Here is a 20,172-nt window from a genome sequence, read left to right as displayed (position 1 = left end):
CTTGAAAATAAAAAAAAAGAAGCGATAATCAAACAAAGAGCACTTCGGGGCCACAATAAATATTAGGTAATGCCACGAGCCTGAAAAGGAGAAATGGTGCCAGCGCTAACGCTCGCAAATATAATTCTTTGATTAAAATCGGATATCTTGTCGGGGGTTGGAAGTTCACCAAAGATCGATAGGCCGGTTGGATCTGGGAGCTCACGGCAAAATCACAAGTGAGGCAGTGCAGGATGACATGGGTTGCGCCTCGTTTGAAGCCAGAGAAGTGCAGAGAAAAATTAGTTTTGAAGAAGAACACAGGAAGACGGATCAAATAGGCGGACGTCTGAAGTGCACAAGTCTCTCTACATGAAAGCGTGGACAAAGAATGGAGGAGGAGGTCAAGAAAGTTGGACACCAAATACAGGGTAACGGAAAGTCTAAATAGACAACCAGGGTTCATCAAAGAGAAAGCGAAAGAAACAGAGACAGTAAATTGGACGCAAAGAATGAGAACAAAAAATACCATGGAGATTTGCAAGAATGGTAAGAAAGAAATTAGAAGGAAAAATGTGTATTGTAACAGAAAGGGCAGTGCCTTGCTATTTGAGGATGGAGCAGATTTCATAAGGACAGAGACATTCCGGAGCAAATATTCTCAACAAGATGAAGCACGTGTGTGCTGCACCGAAAATCCGGAGATCACTGAGGAAATCGTAATGGAATGCGAAGTCATTCACCCAATGAGACCCGTAGGTAACGTATACCTTCCAGAAGTACTTAAACTTAACGTGGACGGAAGCATCAACCGGTCAGCAGTCTAGATAAGCAAAAGACGTTTCGAAGATTGGCGGAAAAAAACCGCAGAGCAGAGTGATGCGACCGGATCCGTTACAGGCATAAGTAACGGTTCTACGTAGATAGCGAAGTTTTGAGGAAGATAAGTTTTTTGGCTGCACCAAATGACTAAAAATTGCCTATGGCATGTATCACAATGAAAAACGCTTGATTTAAATTATTTGATAAGGCGGCCAATTATTATACTCTCTCTCCTCCCCATCTTTCATCCCCCCATCCCGCTCCCATGTGTAGGGTAGTAAACCGGTTAAGCTAAACTGGTTAACCTCGCTGCCTTTCCTTTTCTACTTTTCCTTCCTTTCATTTTACGAGAAATCGAAACTTATAATTGAATAATTAAACATAATTACGGTAATTACCTTCTTAATTATATTACGGCACATAGTTCACTCTACGAATTATAGCTATTGAGTACGCGAGGCATATGGACTTGGAATGAATTCCGAGGGTGGAACTCGTTTCGAGATATGCACCCTCAAAATTGCGGTGAGAATTCTCTATTGTTCCACTTTTCTTTAGGGGAACGGCTGTTTATACAATGCAGCACAAAAGTAACTGGAACGCGAACAGGTTTTCTCGGACACTTTGAAAATTAATATCTCGAAACTGGTGGAGTCCTGAGAATTCGTTCCAAGAGGACATGCCTTACGAACTGACTGGCTAGAATCGGAAGATTGATATATGTGTAGAGCACAAATCAATAAAAAGTCAATTAGCGCAATTATGTTATATTATTAAATTAGGCGTTTTGATTTCTCGCAGAAGTAATGGCCGCCTCATCGAGTCATTTGGATCAAAGGTAAGAATTGTGCTAACTGCCACAGACAATTTCGAAAAATTTGGTGCAACAAAAAAGAACAACCTGTACACAGAAATGCTAGAATGAAAAACACGTATAGCACACCTGTTTAAGTCAAGCAGGCTAGGTGATTATCTGACAGCGCCCCGTTTCATAGCCGATGCCAATAAGTGAACTTCATCACCATCATCGAACCGCGACAGGAGCCCATCTGCACAGCGCAGTCACATGACGCGTTTCGGCATGCGCCGTCGCGCAACTGATGCAATCTCGGAGCCTGCGCAAAAGGAGCGGCACTTCTTGGGTGCACCACTGGATGGCGCAGCACGAACCATGAGAGAGGAGCCCAGCTGCAGTACGCCGTTCATACATGACGCGTTTCGGTGTAGGCCATACGGTGTGCCGCTATATTGCTTGAACGCTGATCGCATTAGCGTCGACACTTATCGTGACATGAGATTGGTAGTAATTTTTCCAATGCGGAAGCATTCCACAGGAGCGATATAGGGTTACTCCGCTAATTGGCTATATCATGAAAAAATGTCGAGGACGCTTAAGCTTCGCTTTTAAGAGTGGAACACGATAGCATTAAAAAAATCCCTGACTGCTTCTCACGGTTCCTGCCAAATGGAACGTATGTAGCCGTAATGTTTACCGGGAAATACTGCCCGCGAACTCTAGGCACGAAAGCGGGCTTTGTGGTAAAAACGCGGCCTCTTGCACGCGCCGCGTTCAGACGGAGGCGATCGCCAGCTGGAGGTATTGCAGGGAACCGGGCGCGCCGCTCCGTGGCACCCAAGACACCTGCGCGCCAGCCCGCGCAACTGGCGGACGCCGCGGTTGGTCTGTGAATGGTAGAAACGCTGGAAAAGGGGTTTCTTTAAACCTTTCGCGCAACAGAATTATGTTTTCTCGTATAGTCAGATTACAATCCTAGAACTATCGTGTCCCTAGGTTGTGTGTAAATCATAGTTTACGATTTTTTCACGTATTTTAGCTTGAGAAGTTCAATTAGTACAGTAAATTTCTTGCGCCACATGGAGGGCCCGGGTATGGCCCGGGTATACACGCGCCTACGCTGATGCCGCTGACAGACGCCGGCGCGCGGCCGAAGAGGCCATACCACATGTGTGGTGGCCGAGACTCCCAAGCAGCGGACGACGGCTTTTACTATGCGTCGCGAATGAAAGTAGTAGCGCGTCGATACCGTGACGGACAAGGAGCGAGACGGTTGGTTCAGCCGGAGACGTCCTCATGGACGTCTCACGCCCTCATGGGGCGTGAGACATCGAGTCATTATTCTGTTGCATGGCTACTGCGCATGAGGACCACGTCCAGCACACCTTATTAGTTTACGTTGGCTACCCGTTAGTTGAAGCGGCGGTTCATCACGAATTTTGGCCACGCGTGCAACGTCCACGATCAGCCCAGGGGCGGTATTCTGTAAGAGTCCACCTAGTAGAGCTATCCATTTCGTCTGCGGCTGAAGTGTTATTGGCTGTGGCGCATGGCTGCTGTGGACGCGTCGCGCCGACCAGCCAATCAGAACTTCAACAGTAGACGAAATGGACATGCCCACTAGATTGACTCTTACAGAATACCTCCCTAGGTCAACTGGATCTTGGTGGGGTGCTCGGGGGTCGTATGTGGATGCTCGAACATAATTTTCCGACGAAGACGTCTCGTCCTTTAGAGAGTGTTATACGTAATTACGTAATACGTAGTTCTCTGAATAATGATTTCATGCATTCGCTACCGTGAAGCTACTATGAATGCGTGTATCCATGTTTGTCCTGTAGGGGGAGTGCGTCGTGCACGTAGTCAAGCGGTACAATGCCTCCTTATAGACGTCATTCAGTTTAACATGAATAACCCCATAATTTGCTTTTTCCCAATATTTTTGCTAAGCTTAACAGGGCAATAATTTCAACTGGAGCGTAGTACGCTAGGATATGGTCTAGTCGCCGCTATACTTCGAAGCAGTAAACGCATATATGCCGATATGCTGCCAATAAAGCGGCAATCGCACTTCAAAGACATGTATTGCGCACGTGGCAGCTCATTTTTCGGTTGTTTCAATTATTCATACCTGCTTATGCGTGCTTTTCTTTCCATTCCTGAGACTGTGAACTTGTTTTTTCTTCTATGTTCAGACGCTTATGGAGGATGTGAGAATGCTGGCAACCTTCCGAGCAGGGCGCTGCGTAGCGTGCCACAATAAATAATTATTTTCCCACTGACACTAACCAATGCGTGCCTGTTTAGTGCCGCACGCTGACATGGCGATTGAGCTATCTATGGCGCCATCTTTCATATAAAGCAAAGGCTTCAGTGCAGATCGACGTGCATCTCTGTGCTACTCTTTCTTCCGGCACTCGCATTAATACTCACCGCAGCTCGCTATTCAATACTGTCGTCGTTGGGTTGTAAGGTACCCGGCTTTTCAAGTGAAGCTTGTATTGGCTCAGAAGTTTTGGTGGTGTTCTCGTGGTCACGCAATAAAAAAAAACAGTTGCTCCCAGAGCAGAGGAGCTGCGGCAAAGGGCGCTTGGATGACAGGACAGCTGCGCAAGCGCCGGAACGTGCGTCATTAGCAAGGATTCCGGCTTCATAGGTGCGTGCTCACGCCACGCGCACAATTAAGCAGAGCCGTTTCGCTTCAGACGGCGAGGGAAAAGGGCAAAAAAGAGTTTCGTGTACGCTGCGCCTGCACCGGTTTCGTTTCCGTTGAGTTCAGTCTCGGGAAATGGATGGGACTGCAACGAGTTGTGTGGTCCCAAAAGGAACAGACAGCCTTCGACCAATGGCGGCGAGAACTAGCCCGTGAAAGTGCTCGCCGTGGGAGCGCCGATCCAGCCGTTAGAGCCATGTCGCGCGCATTGCGCTGGCTTCATTTCCGTGCAGTTCAGTCTCGGAAAACAGACGGGATGGCCACGCGTTCTGCATTCCGCTGAGGAACAGGCAGCTTTCGACGAGTGGCGGCGAGAATTCGCTCATGAAGGGTCTCGCCGTCGGCGCGCCGACCCAGCCGTTACAGTCCCCCGAGCCCAGGCAATCCGTCAGCAACAAAAAAAGAAGACCCCGAGCTGAGGGGGCGGGAAGCCGAAGCAATCCTGCACAGATACCTGTGGGTTACTTAAGCGTGACGAAGGTCAGGCGTATGCAGGACAAGTTTCGCTTACTCCCATTTTCATGTAGGGGAAGGGTTGGTCTTTTTTCCCCTAGCTTTCGAGCTGCGTCGAAAGCCAAATTCTTTTTCTTTTTTGACCATGTAGCACACTTTCCAGCGGGCTGTCTAACTGTGATGATTGTATGAACCGCACAACACCTTTTTTGGCGTCTTCAGTACTGTAATTGAGTTCTTGTTTTCTTTGCAGAAAGAAATGGCTCGTCGCTTTCATCTTCGCTGGACTGTCGCTGCTGTGTTGTGGCATCGCTTCGTGGGAAATATACGGCACCCACATGCTGCCATTTATTGTTTCATTGTACCCTTCATATAAGTAAGAAACGCTTTACATCTACTGTTTCACGTTAATATTTCAGCATCTGTGAAACAATATGTCACACGTGGCCGTGGGGCACCTAGAGAGTTCCGCACACACTACAAATCTCACATTGATTCTGTGTTATCATGTTCCATAAGAGAGGGCCCGCACACTTCTATAGTGAACCGTTTCTTAGAAGGCTGTAACACTCCCGCGATACAGTTACAGAAAGACGGTGAAGGTCATCCTCAACCTTAAATTTTGGGCTTCATATGTTTCATATTACTAGAAGCAATGATTGACGCTGTTCTTAGAGAAGCAAAATATGCGTTGTAAAAATTCACTTGTTTCGTTTGTTTCCCGCGTCTCAATCTCCCCATTTTCGTTTTTTTCCTCCAATTGATTTTAGAAAATGGTAATACCTATATTTACGGGTTGTCGCATATCCTGTGTGTCCCAGCTAAAATTAGCCAAGCAATTCAAATAAAAAAGTGATTAAAAATAATGCAACGTACGATTTTAAGACCTATGCTGCTCGGCTGTCAGGCCTCCAAACGCCGAACACAGTACATCTTGAAATCGTATCTTACACTTTGTTTTCTGTTATTTTTTATTCCACAGCTTAACTAAGGCTAGCTTGTGTGATAATTATGGACGCTCGTCACTAGTTTGCGTTTCTTAGGACGAAAAAGGATGTGCAAGAAACGCTAGTAGGCAAAAGCAAATGTTTATCTTTCAGACAAACGATGGGCACAGGAATGGAAAGGAAAACGAAACTAAACATCACGGATCAAGCTTCACGCGCAGGCAGATGTGCGCGATGCTCAGTCCAGAGAAGGACAGGGAGTTAAGACAACCAGTCCTACACCAGCGTTCGGAGCGTCAAGTGTTCAAAAGACCATCTCACAGTTTGAGTCGTGATAGCTCGCTTGTCGTTGCGCGGTACGGTCGCCGAGGCGAACCGAGGCAAAGGTGGCATGGTTGCTGCGGCTGGAACCATCGTCGGCATACGGCTGCGCTACCGTTTGCCTCGCCTGCCTACGTAGAGGACACCACTGCGATGTCCGGCCGCAACTCACGAGGCCCGCGGCCCGGGGTCACCCCACGAGCACCTCGGTAGGCCTCGTCCAGGAACGACCCTCAGCAACTGCGCCCTGGCATGAACCGCTCAGCAGGCCTTGCTCCCGGAACAGGCCTCCGCATCTGGCCCTTGGTCACTCGGGCGCAGCAGGAAGAACGGCAGGCGCCCTTCCCGAGCGTCGCACTCGATCTGCTACCACCGTGGTTCGAGCTCCTACCTAGCACTTCTTTAGTTTCGTTCTTTTTTCCTTCCAGCTTCCGTGCCACCTGCCCTCAGCTCGCCTTCTTCACTTTGTTTTCCTATTTCTTCAAACTTGCAATTCGATTGAGTCCACAGGTCGCAGCGTACACGTGAAAAAAAATTATAAAAAGGAATATTGTGTCCTTTCCGCACAGCTGGGACATCTTATATACGAGACAAAAGGCTTTTTCAAGGAAGTTTGTTCACTTTTGCTTAGGTACGGATGTTCATCGCCTCAAAAATGGCTTACAATCATCGTCTAATTGGCGCACATAACTTTTTAGGAGATGGCTTATGGCAAGAGAGACCTTTCTCTTTTTCTATTTTGAAATGACAGTGTTTTCTGGGATATGTACCCTGCGCTATTTTACCGGCACATTGGAAAGTATATTTTTGCGATGCTCTAAAGATAGTCGTTGTTCATGTCAGGGTACTCTTATACTTGATCACCTTTGTTCAGGTGTCATTGACGACAGCTCACCGATAGTTTTTGACTCTGTAATTCATTCTAAACTACTGGTAAAAGTAAACGGCAAACTCAATAATCCCTGTCTTCTTTCTTGGATAGCCAACTTTCTTCATTGTCGCTCACGATGTGTTTCTTTCAACTCAGTGTAATCAACTCCTGTCGACGTTATGTCAGCCGTTAATCGCGGATCCATATTAGGCCCTTCATTCTTTCTTAAATATATATGAACGAGTTACCTCGTAGCAGCTAAACTAGAATCGCACTTCATGCAGATGACTGTGTATTATACCAATCTATTAACTCCATTGATGTCCATCACCGTCTTGCCCAATGTATTATGTCTTTTTGTACTTGGTGCAAAACGCGGCAAATGAACATCAACTGTAGTAAAACAGTCGTGATGTCATTTTCCATAGGCAGAGCCCCCTCTCGTTTGATTGTTCTCTGGATGGCATCCAACTTACAGAGTGTCTCAATATAAATGCTTAGGTGTCGTTCTAACAGAACATTTTTCATGCTCTAAACACATCAAATATACAAACGGCAAAGCCCTAAAAAAGTTAGAAACGAAAGAGAGGGGGTTAACCGAGAGGCCCGATTTTTATTACTCATGTCATCAGAAGCCAACAAACACTGTCACCCAGGACAACATAGGGCAAATTACTTGTGCTTAACAAATGAAATAAACAAACGAAAAGTCAATGGCACTGAAAGTAGATGAAAAAACTTGCCGCAGGTGGGAAACAATCCTACAACATTCGCATTTCGTGTGCGATGCTGTACCAATTCAGCTACCGCGGAAACGTTTCCCCATTTACTTTCTTGGATATTTATGTTTCTTAGTAGAACCCTGGAAGTGTTAGGCAGCGCCACCACTCACAGACCTTAGAGGCGGATGTGGAACATCCTTTCTGCCGCGGGCGTCACGAGAACGTGATCTTTTTGGGTGAAGGCAATCCGTCAATAAACCTACACATGCTATCTGGAGGCCTCAATGTTGCCCGATTCGAGACTCTCGTATTGTAATGAACGAGAAGAGAGGGGGTTAACTGAGGGGCCCGATGTTTATAAGTCATATCATAAGAAGCCAACAAAGATTCACACCAAGGACAACATAGGAGAAATTACTTGTGCTTAATAAATGAAGCTGTTTTTTCATCCACTTTCATTTCCACTAAATTATCGTTTCTTTATTTCATTTACTAAGCACAAGTAATTGCGCTAAGTAACACTCCCAGGGTTCTACTAGGAAACATAAATACCCAAGAGAGTGGGTAGGGAAACGGCGCCGCGGTAGCCGAACTGGTAGAGCATCGCACGTGGAATGCGAAAGTTGTGGGATCGTTCCCCACCTGCGGCAAGTTATTACATCAACCACTTTCATTTCGACTAGATTATTATTTCTTTATTTCATTTATTAGGCACAAGTAATTTCCCCTATGTTGTCCTTGGTGTCAGCGTTTGTTGGCTTCTTATGATATGACTAAAAAAGTTAGCTTATTTAGCCGCACTTAATACTCCACGCGATACAAAACTGCTATTACGTAAAGCAGTAATTCACCCTGTTTTAGAATAGGCACCAGTCATTTCGTTCTCCTCTAAACAATGGGAAATAAACTATCTCAATAACATTCAACAAAAATCTATCCCTTGCATTCGCCAAAATGACAGCCGCACTTTCTCACCAACGCAGGCTCAACAATCTTCGAACATAGAGCCATTGCTTTCACGTTATCTCATTGAAGCCTTAAAACCTTTATATGCAATTAATAACTCCACCTCTGATATTGCTGACTGTAACTATAGCATATTTAACAACGCAAGTTGTACCCGTAGCTCCCACGCCTTGAACATAACAGCTATTCATGCTCGTACTAACGCATTCGAATACAGTTTTTTTTCACATACAATAGAGTTTTGGCATTTTCTACCCGGTAACATTCGTTCCCTATCACAAGGAGATTATATAGCTACCACTGGTAAGCACTTCGCGAACGTGTAAAGCGCTTCTTTTTCATCACTCATCTTTTTGTCTATGCGTGTTCTTAATATGTCATGTATAGTAAAGTGCAATGTTGCCACTTTTGTTATAGCCCTGTATTGGGCTGCAGTATGTGTAAATAAATAAATAAATAAATAAATAAATCAAAATATGAATAAATAAACTCTGATAGGTAGTGTTGAAGCAAAAGTAGGTCGTTGAAATTGCTCTCTGAACTTTTAAGACTCGTTGAAACCGGCTCCTGTTTTCACACTTGTTTCGAGCTCTTCCAATGTGAAACAGTGTCAACTGACGGCTAACTTTTTTGGGAAACGGCTCTTTGTAAACAAAACTGGGCCAGTATACACTTTATTTTTTTAAACACAAGTTCCGGCCACTCAACATTCATGATGTCCATAGGCGTGATAATGTGGCCATCGCCACGGTAATGGCCCGTCGTTGAGATCACTTCCGCAAGAGAAGTTTCGATAATACGGGTCAGGGGTCCATGTTTTCTAACGTTCCATTTAATTTTCTCTTGCTATTTTGTTATCTGGCGTCGCTCCGATTTGTTAATAAATTATGAGGTTTTACGTGCCAAAACCACTTTCTGATTATGAGGCACGCCGTAGTGGAGGACTCCGGAAATTTTGACAACCTGTGGTTCTTTAACGCGCACCTAAATCTAAGTTCACGGTTGTTTTCGCTTTTTGCCCCCATCGAAATGCGGCCGCCGTGGCCGCGATTCGATCCCACGACCTCGTGCTCAGCAGCCCAACATTATAGCGACTGAGCAGGCACAGCGGGTACTCCGAGTTGTCGATCCTAGCAATAAGGGTGGCATGGGGAGTTCCCAGCCAATGTCGAAGAGCCAAAAAATGTAAAATAAAATGTATCTTCAACTAATACGTCTCTTGCAGGCTTAGTTCTGTAATGACCAGTGCATCATATGTGCGGCACTGTTATGGTACTTCAAAACTCCAAATTAGGCATGACAAGCATAGCGCATCGCCTAGAGTATAGTTTTTCATACTATAGAATTAGCTCTAAGTTTTGACTATATTTGAAGAAAGAAATTGCCAATTATAACTATACCAATTAGGTTATAGCTCAAAAAACATTTATTTATTTCAGTTTTTTTTTGCATATGTAGTTTTAACGGCCAGAAATAAACGTGAACGTGTAGTTCTTACTTTTCTTCATGTGCAACTGTTTAGGCAATAAGAACTCATCTGATTTTTGCGAATACGGTTGGGGAGGTCGAAAATGGGAGGGGGCGATTACGAGATATTTAGTTTTGTCGAAAAATGAAGACACGTGTCAACCTCGAATCTTGACGCCTCGCAATGGCACCGCAAAGGAGACCGCATTCCCGAAGGTTTTCTTACTGATGTATGCACACTGTTTGCCATTAGTTGGCCAGCTTCTGAATAACACATCCAACATTACGATAGGTTGGCATCTTCTTTTAGGAACAATGGCAAAATTGCACGTCCCAGAGCTGACTGAACGCAATTTCGAAAACCGCGAAACGGTGTTCTCTGAGTGGGTTTGTTAGTTGTTCCAAGTGCATTCTAAACAGTTTGCTTCTGAGTGAAAGATACCCTATAAGAAGCTCTTGCTATTCGTGTGCTTCTATACTAGATGCAACAAGGACGCGGCCACTGCTGTGGGCGGACATGCGTGGGAGCGAGACACGCCCACGCTTAGCTTTACTTCGGCTTGTTCCGAGTACCAGAAGGAGATCACGGTGTGCAAACCCGAAGTGTTTAAACCACTCTTCGCCATGTTTGGGTGTTTCAAACCGACAAGCGTGGCACTTAGATCCCGTGGTGACAATCGTGTATCCGAAGTATGAAATGGCTGCAGGGGGCGAAAACAGACAGATGCAATTCCAAATCGAAGACCGGCGAAGAGGCCTTTCACGTCGACGGAGCGTCGCTTCCAGCCAGCGTAAAAGTCACACGCGCAAACCCCTCTACGTAAGACGCACTGCCTGCAACGTCGCCGATTATGGCACGTTACCTCGGTAAATCGTCCAATGACAAGATGGCGGGTAAGAAGTGAAAAGAGGCGGGGCTCGTGATTTAAACGTTACGCGGTCCCTTATCTCTGGTGTGGGAGAAGGCAGGGAAGAAGAGTTGGTTGCGGGCGCTAGTCGGGGGGAAGAAGTGTGTCTCTTCCTTGGCATTGCAGCTCTCCTCCTGGCAGCATGGCAACTCGATATTTCAGTTTCTCCTCTCTCCTCTGAAAATATAATTTGAATAATTACTACGCAAAAATGCTCCCTAGACGGCACCCTACAACGTCCAGTGTATACCGAAATTTGTAATGGTGCCTGGTGAATGGCTCTTTAAGCTAAGATTACACGACGGATAGCTTCTGCGCGCTACAGTGATTTAGCGACTGCGACTGCGCATCGCGTCAATAGTGTTGATAAGGTCTGCTATATCGAACAAAATTTTCTTTTAATCATACTCTATTAAATGGTATTCTGACTTTCACAACCCAACGTGAAAAGTTCACGATGTGTGCCGATATCTTCAAAGTATGTATCACTATAGGCCAAGGCAACGGTGGGGAAGTGCATAGCGAGTCATCCCATCAAGGCACGGCGTATGCTTTCAATCTCTTGGGATTCTAAAAACCATCGACCACGTGGAGCCTGCTATCGCAGACAAAAAAAGATGGTGGGATTTCACTGCTGCTCTTTTTGGTAGTCAAACACTTACACTGGACTATAACTAGTCATCATTAGTTTTCATTTAAATTACACGAGCAGAACCATGAATGTGATGATGGTTCCGGCAGGATGTATTCGTTCATGTGAGCGCACAAATAATATCAGAATTATTTGAGGCATGCATGTTTGTGCTGCCGCGTTCAGCAGCAGTATTACTGCATCTCCTCATCAGGTTAAGCGGTTTGTTAAATGTATTGCTTATCACAAAGCGCGTAAGCTGGTAATCTGTAAGCTATGCCTTAGGAGAATTTACTTATCACTTCATGACTCACTAGGTTTTCGAAACCTACCATAAAAGTATACAAACCTTGCGTGTTCGCCGACTTCTGTTCTGGGGACTTTAGCAATGAAATCGTCTTTGTGGGAATCGGTGTGTAGGGCAGCCTAATTCGCCGGCACATGCCTCTTTTCTTTCTTTCACGTTCGCAGAGTTGTACTCGACACAACAACGTACTACTACGAGCTTCCATTCTACCACGCCGTCTGCTTCTTCTCCGGATGCATCACCTTCACCTTGGTTGAACAGTACGGCAAGGCCAAGATCTCTAAGGCGAGTCAGCCACCCTTTCTTTAGATTCGCTGTCCGCAATGTATAGCCCAAAGTTTGTTTTTCACTGAAACATTGTATTATGTCTGAAAAAAGTAACAAAGCTTTCTGAGAATCATGATTGCAATGCCCTAAAGAGAAAATATAGAGAAATATCCATCCTAAACCTCATCATCTGTCTATCTTGTGATCACTGCATGATGAAGGCCTTTCCCTGCGATCTCCAATTACCCCTGTCCTGCGCCAACCGATTCCAACTAGCGCCTCTAAATTTCCTAATTTCATCACCTCACCTAGCCTTCTGCCGTCCTCGACTGCGCTTCCCTTCTCTTGGCACCCATTCTGTAATTCTAATGGTCCAGCTGTTATATAACCTACCCATTACATGTCCTGCCCAGCTCCATTTTTTTTTCTTTTAATGTCAATTAGAATATCTGCTATCCTCATTTGTTTTATGATCCACACCGCGCTCTTCCTGTCTCTTAACGTTACGCCTATCATTCTTCGTTCCATCGCTCTTTCTGCGGTCCTTAACTAAGTTTTCTTTCGAACTTCTTGGTCACTCTCCAAGTTTCTGCCCCATATGTTAGCACCGATAGAATGCACTGAGTGTACACATTTCTTTTTAGTGATAATGGCAAGCTTCGAGTCAGGATCTGATAATGTCTGCCGTGTGCGCTCCAACCCATTTTTATTCTTGTCTAAAGTTCCCTCTCTTGATCAGGGTCCCCTGTGAGTAATTGACCTAGGTAAACGTATGCTTTCACAGACTCTAAAGTGTGATTGGGCAACCCGAACTCTTGTTCCCTTGCCAGGCTATAGAGCATCATCTTTGTCCTCTGAATATAAATATTCAATCCCACTCTTACACTTTGTCAGCTAATGTCTTCAATCATCTGTTGAATTTTGTACCCCGTGTTGCTGAACAGGACAATGTCACCTGCAAACTGGAAGTTGCTGAGATATTTGCCGTTGTTCCTTACTCGTACGCCGTCCTAATTTAATAGCTTGAATATTTCTTCCAAGCACGCAGTGAATAGCATTGGAGAGATTGTGTATCCTTGTCTGACCACTTTCCTTATAGGTATCTTCCTGCTTTTCTTGGGGAGAATTAAGATAGCTGTGGAATCTCTGTAAATATTTCCAAGATATTTACGTAAGCGTCCAGTACTCCTTGATTGCGTAATGCCTCTATGATTGCTGGTATCTCTATTGAATCAAATGCCTTTTCATAATCTATGAAAGCAATATAGAGAGGCTGGTTGTAGTTTGCGGATTTCTCAATTACGTGATTTATGACATGGGTGTGATCTGTTGTATAATATTTCTTCCTGAAGCCAGCCTGTTCCCTTGGTGAACTGAAGTTCATTGTTGCCCTTGTTCTATTGGAAAATATATTGGTGAATATTTTATATCATACTGGAAGTAAGCTAAAGGGCCTATAATTTTTTCGATTATCTAATGTGTACATTTCTGTGGATTAGTATGATTTTGGCATTCTTCCAGTTCTCTGGGACCCTTCAAGTCGATAGACAGTATATATAAGGGGCCACCAGTTTTTCATGCATTATGTCTCCTCCATCTTTGATTAAATCAACTGTTATTCCATCTTCACCTGCCACTTTCCGCCATTTCATGCCTTGCAATGGCCTTATAAGTTCATCGCTAGTTATAGAAGGAGCCTCTGTAACCTGTTCATTACTACTTCAAATGGAGGTATCGTGGTTCGTGGAGGGACTGTATTGTTCAGGGTAGAATTCTTCCGTTTGTTTTACTGTATCTTCGAGAAAGCTGGTGATATCACATTGCTAAAGCTTTCAGTGCCTACATCTTAGTTTGTCCTCTTCTAAGTTTCCTTCTCATTGATTTCACGCTGCATCCATTTTTTATTGCTTCCTCAGTCTTTCTCACGTTATAATTTCGAATATCCGTTGTTTTCTCCTTGTTGAGTTGTGACAATTCCGCGAAATGCATTTGATCACTTGAGTTGGACACTTTCATTCTTTGTTGTTTATTTATTAGGTCCTTTGTTACTAGGGAGAGCTTGCCTACTCGTTGCCTTTGTGTACCTCCCACTTCAACTGCTGCTTCTGAAGCCAGCCTAGTAACGGTTCCATTCATTACCTCTATGTGATCTTCATCTCTCTGTTCAGGCTGCATATTTGTTTGCGAGTACCAGCCTCAATTGGTCTGCTTTTGCCCTAACTGCGTCCAGGTTAACCTGTTTGTTTATGACCAATTTTACTCTTTCTCTCTTCAAATTGAGGTGAGTCCTAGGCCTCACTAACCTATGTTCACTGCACTTTACCCTACCTAACACTTCTACATCCTGCACTATGCTGAGATCGGCCGAAAGCATGATATCTATTTCATTTCTTGTTTTAACATTAGGGCTTTTTCAGGTCCGCATTTTCTTGCTACGCTTCCTGAACAAGGTGTTCGTTATTCGCAGCTTATTACTTTCCGCGAACTCTACGAGCATCTCTCCTATAGCGTTCGTACAATCGACGCTGTAGTTGCGAATTGCTTTTTCACCACTTGCTTTTTACCCACTTTTGCATCGAAGTCGCCTATTACTACAGTATACAGAGTTCGCACTTTTCTTATCGCTAATTCAACATCTCCATAAAACTTATCTATTTCATCATCATCATGACGGGAAGTTGGAGCGTAGGCTTGTACTACCTTTATTATGTACCTCTTATTAGGTTTTATCACGACTACTGCTACCCTCTCATTAATGCTGTAGAATTATTCAATACTGTCCGCTACGTTCTTATGGTCTAGCAACCTTACACCATATTGCTTCTTATCTAGGAGTCCTCTATAGCAAAGGACGTGGCCGTTAGTCATGTTACATTCATGATTATTCGTAGACCATACATTTCGAATAGCAAAAATGTGCTTTTCGCCAAAGAGAACTGCTTGGTAACCCGAAAAAGATGCAAAATACGAATGAGGTGAATCACTTTGTATGTTTATCCTTGTTCTTCATGTGGCACTCAACTGGACCACTGCCAGATGGTGCAACAGTATTTAGTTCAGCGCATATCTTCCTCACAGTTCGCTTCAGGACATAGTTTTCCCGCGCGGGAACCGGTTGTGTAGGAAGGAGGTCTCTCGCCTTCTGTTAAATTACCTACAGGACACGGATTTGGCTTCCACATGGTGAACTGAGGAGTGAACATTTGTAATTGGGAGGTCTGTGTCGGATTACGTGATTTAATTATTTTAAGTGTCGCTACGGTGGAGCAATTGCCGGCAGCAACTGCAAGGCTAATCCCACCAGTAGCCTACAACAACTCAACTCAACTCAACTCAACTCACCTAATCTAGCATGTACAATCTATAAAATGACGATGCCAAATGGTACATATAGCCCCCTGCAAACTTGAAAACAGATAGAAACTATTTTCCTGACATAGGGCATAATGCTACTAGCTCGATCCTACAGGACAAGGACGAAAAACTGAGTTAGAGGGAGAGACACAGTTAAACTTTATTTTCTAACGACTCTTACTCGAATATGGCATTGTTAGAGTCCGTCTCAGTCCTCCGGAACTGAAGTTTCCGGGCTATCATGAGCGTAAAAATTTGGTAGCGGGCAGTGCTTATTTCCGCCAGTACATTTATGCGCCCAGGTAATGCCCAGCGAGCACGTCTTGTTCGTCTTTTCTTTAATTATGGGGTTTTACGTGCCAAAACCACTTTCTGATTATGAGGCATGCCGTAGCGGAGTACTCCGAAAATTTCGACCACCTGGGGTTCTTTAACGTGCACCTAAATCTAAGTACACGGGTGTTGTCGTATTTCGCCTCTATCGAAATGCGGCCGCCGTGGCCGGGATTCGATCCCGCGACCTCGTGCTCAGCAACCTAATACAATAGCCACTCAGCAACCACTGCGGGTTTGTTTGTATTCAGGTTACATTTAATTGTCTACACGTTGAAAGAGGTGTCTTTGCGTTTCAGCAGCCTCTCCTCTACCCTTTTGGCGCTTATAGGAGAGGCGTATACAGTAGCACCTACCCACCAAGCTATTCCCCATCACTATTTTGTTTAAGATTTGTATAACAGGGATGCGAATACTGGGGGTGCTTGTAGACCGTGGTTCGATGAATACCTGTTCAATTCAGCATGCAGTGACAATCTTTATTCTTTGAAACGTGTGCGTGATGAAGATATTGTGTGTGCAGAGCTGTATATGTCAACTATCTAAACAGAACCTGCCATTTTTAATTTAGCTCCATTCTCAGTTTTGTGCCATTGGCGCTGTCGGCAGTGGTGGACTAATTCAGTAGATAGTGCACTCTACAGTTCCCATGGGCATGTGCCGCTGCGTATGTGTCACTGGATATGTCGTCATCCTACTGGGCACGTACCATGATCCTCATACAGACATCGATCGTCATACAGTCGTCGTCACGCCGTCTTCGTCACGCCATCGTCGACATGCAGTCGATGTTATCCAGTTGTCCTCATAGAGTCTTCGTGTCGCAGTTGTCGCCATACACCCGTCGTCATCCCACTGTCATCCTGCCGTGCTGTCCTGCAAACTTCGTCATTTCATCGACGTCATTCCTTCCTCGTCATTCCATTGTAATCATGATTTTGTCATTCAAGCACGCTTATGCAGGTGTTTTCGTGCGATGGTTATCATTGCGTAGTCGTCACATACTCATTGTCATACGATCGCTTCCATTTGTCGCCATGATGAAGTCGTGGTTGTTCCATTGTCGTCATTTCTGCTTCGTCTCCCGATTGGTACCACCATAGCCACGCCGTCATCGTCATACTGTCTTTGTGAGGCCATCGGCGTCATGCACTCGTCGTCATCGTATTGTCCGCATGTTGTTGTCGTCACACTGTCGTAGTTAAACTCCAAAATAAAATTATCGCGCCTTACTTGGCAAAACCACGAGACAATTAAGAGGCACGCCGTAGTGGGGGACCCCAGATTAACTTTGACCGCCTCTGGTTATTTAACGCGAACCCAATGCACGGTCCACGGGTGTTGTGTATTTCCGGCCCCCATCGAAATGCGGCCGCAGCGACCGGTATTCATCCCGGGCCGTCGGTCGTTGCATTACAACCCCGAAGCCGCTACGCCACCACGGCGGGCCGTGGTTTTGATATCTTCATCGTTTCATAATCGTCACCACAGTTGCCATGCCATCGTAGTCATGCCGCCTTCGGCAGAACCAGTGTACTTATAAAATCGTCGAGCTCTCGAGCATCACAGAGGAGAGTGGTAGTTTAAAGGAGAGATAGAGAAATAGAGAAAGAACAAATAAACATAAAGGTAGGGAGGTTAACCTGGACTGATCCCAGTTGACTATCTTACACTGGGGAAAGGGAAAAGGGGGCGGAAAGATTAAAAGAAGAGAAAGTCCACTGTGGATATCATTCGGTCACTCAGTCGGGATCACAGACGATGACTCAATTTGGTAGTTTTCAAATATCGCAGCAGCGGTTTTGTGGTTTTTGGTAGCTGCGATATGCGAGGCCATGGTCTCAAGATCTTGTTCAAGGTGAACAGTTTTCTATCTAACTGATTAGGAGCTGTGAAGGTGTCATGTCTTTCATTTTCAGAAAATGGGCAGTAGCACAGTAGATGTTGTATAGTTTCCTCGACACCGCAGGCATTGCACTCGGCGGTATCAGCAATTCCAATCAAAAACGCATATGCATTGGTGAACGCGACGCCCAACAGTAAGTGGCACGGCATTGTTTCTTAATTTCGCGACAGCCCTGGTAACCGCCGCAGTTGTATGGATGAGTCGAGGGAATGCAATCGAACTTGGGTGAATTCAGGTGTGTCCAACTTCAATGTCATACGGTGTGCTAGCTTGCTGAAGTATTAGGCTGCGTTAGTCCGTGATAAAGGTACACAAACAAGGGTTGCTGCTTCGTGGGCATTCCTAGCAGCTTCGTCAGCAAAGTCGTTGCCGGAGATGCCGCAATGGCCACGAAGCCACTGAACAACGACGTCATGTCCTTTCGCGATCATATGATGGTGCATATCTCGTATCTCCGACGTGAATTGTTTAAACGAGAACGCTATAAAGCACCCTTTACACTGAAATGTGTTGCAGCAAGCAGCATCTTCACACCCCAAAGCGATTCGGCGACCTGAAGGTTTGGATCTAAAACGCCTAGCCAATGCCATAGCCCTAACGCTTAAGCATTCACGTTACGCACTCGTACCCGTAATGCGAGTTTGTGTTTACCTTCATTTTTTTCTTTTTGCACTTCCCGGAATTTTGCTCAACCCGCATTCGGTGACAGTTGCCTTTTAATCTATATTCAGGCATTTTCACAATAATCAATTGTCTGAGTTTTGCCTGATGATTGCATAATATATTCTATGTTTAAAAAATTTTGGCATAAACATATGGGGCTATTTGCATTTCGAAAAAATAGCTCCGTAAGTAAACATGACTGTGCAGACGAGAATTGACTGGCGGGCTAGTTGGTTCATGATCAGGGAAAAACAGCGCTAGAGGTCAAGACAAGATACAAAGGAGCACACAGACACTGCGTCGCGTCTGTGTGCCTTTAACGATCGTGTCCTGTCATTTGGGGCTGCTTTTCTGTGATGACTGTGCAGCCTATGTACCGAGTACTAGAAACCTAACTGAAAGTCTTTAGACTGAGCACTGAATTTCCATATAACTTACGATCCCTTGGCTGTCAAATTATGCATGTTTTGCAATGCGAAAAGGTTAGCAGTACGCGTGTAAACCATTAAAGTCGCAACGTTTCAAGAATGATAACATGCATTGTTACAAAATCTGAAGAAAAAAAGAGGAGTCCATGGAAAACATGAAACCAAGGCTTGCAAGCAGCGGAATCGTATGACTATAGAGAACCCAAAACTAAAGGTTTCGCACGCATGTAATGGTATGGTGTTCACGTTAAGCGACTGGCGCCCACATGAACGCGGACAGCATTTCACAAAAGAAAACGGGATGAAGAGGGAGTTTGTTTTTCTGTCTCACCACTTTGTTTTTTACTTTGTTCGCATGTGCAGATGATCCAGGCTTTATTATGGTGCACTGCCCTGTTCTGTGGCCTGTGCTGCTTGTTCATGAAGCTGGCGTGGAATCGCAGTGAAGAGCGGCGTACTGAGACTATCCGGATGTTTGCTGCCTTTAGCGATCGCATTCTATGGTCTATCTGCATGGCATGGTTCTCATTTGCCTGCATCACCGGTCGAGGAGGTAAGACGAAACGCATGCAATCCACTATCACATTATCGGTAGGTCATCATGTTGAACGAAAAGGTCGATATAAGCGCGTGTCACTGTGCGAATAAAAAAAAAAACACCTCCATTAAAACTTACTCGGAAAATACTGTATTTGCACGTAAATAAAGCGAATAACGCGAGGAGGGACTATCAGCCTGCAATACAAATAAAGACATATTATGCAGCAGCTGTAATGCGACGGAATGCTACAACTCAGCAGGAAACAACGTGTGAGAGCAGATGCCTGCTTGGCTTTGTTTATCGTTGCTCCCAACTGATATTGCGCAATAAACTGAAAGGACGAGGGCTGATATCTTTGTCACTGTTGGTAAGAAGTGCGTCGCCTTCAGCGATATTAACCGAGGCTATTGGACCAGCAAAGGGCACCTTAGAAATGCCCGCAATACAATTCCCGCGACGAGGCGGATTGCCGGTTCAAACTGCACATGAGTATGCAGTGGCTCAGTGTCACCAAATCACGCCTCACACAAGGAGGTCGCTCACGAGCTGCTTGCGGCACGATTCGTTGCAGCTCAGCCACATCACACTCGTCAGCGGACTGATGAAGCGATCCGTCTCCTCGCGGGAATCTCACTTGAACGGATTATTCGGTGATCCAGCGCGCTACTGGCAAGACCGCACGCTTGACATGCTTGCACGACAGTGCCAATCCTCTTGCTGAAGGTTGCTATTAATGCGCTGCAACTTCTGTAAGCACACTGATGCAGCACGAACAGC

The 20,172-nt window shown here is 45.1% G+C and overlaps 1 protein-coding gene across 3 annotated transcripts in view; it reads left to right on the top strand.

Moving 5' to 3' along the window:
- LOC139052764 (nose resistant to fluoxetine protein 6-like) overlaps positions 1–20,172 on the top strand; it is a 77,484-nt gene that overhangs the window by 11,362 nt on the left and 45,950 nt on the right. For all 3 annotated transcript variants that reach the window (XM_070529844.1, XM_070529842.1, XM_070529841.1), the window contains exons 6-8: positions 5,017–5,139; positions 12,068–12,188; positions 19,218–19,407. In XM_070529844.1, coding sequence (XP_070385945.1) covers positions 5,017–5,139; positions 12,068–12,188; positions 19,218–19,407 — 434 coding nt within the window. The remainder of the gene's footprint in view (positions 1–5,016; positions 5,140–12,067; positions 12,189–19,217; positions 19,408–20,172) is intronic.

Source organism: Dermacentor albipictus, unplaced genomic scaffold, assembly GCF_038994185.2.
Source record: "Dermacentor albipictus isolate Rhodes 1998 colony unplaced genomic scaffold, USDA_Dalb.pri_finalv2 scaffold_33, whole genome shotgun sequence".
Lineage (NCBI taxonomy): Eukaryota > Metazoa > Arthropoda > Arachnida > Ixodida > Ixodidae > Dermacentor > Dermacentor albipictus.
The sequence above is the reverse complement of the archived record's forward strand: the minus strand, read 5'-3'. Positions and strand labels throughout refer to the sequence as shown.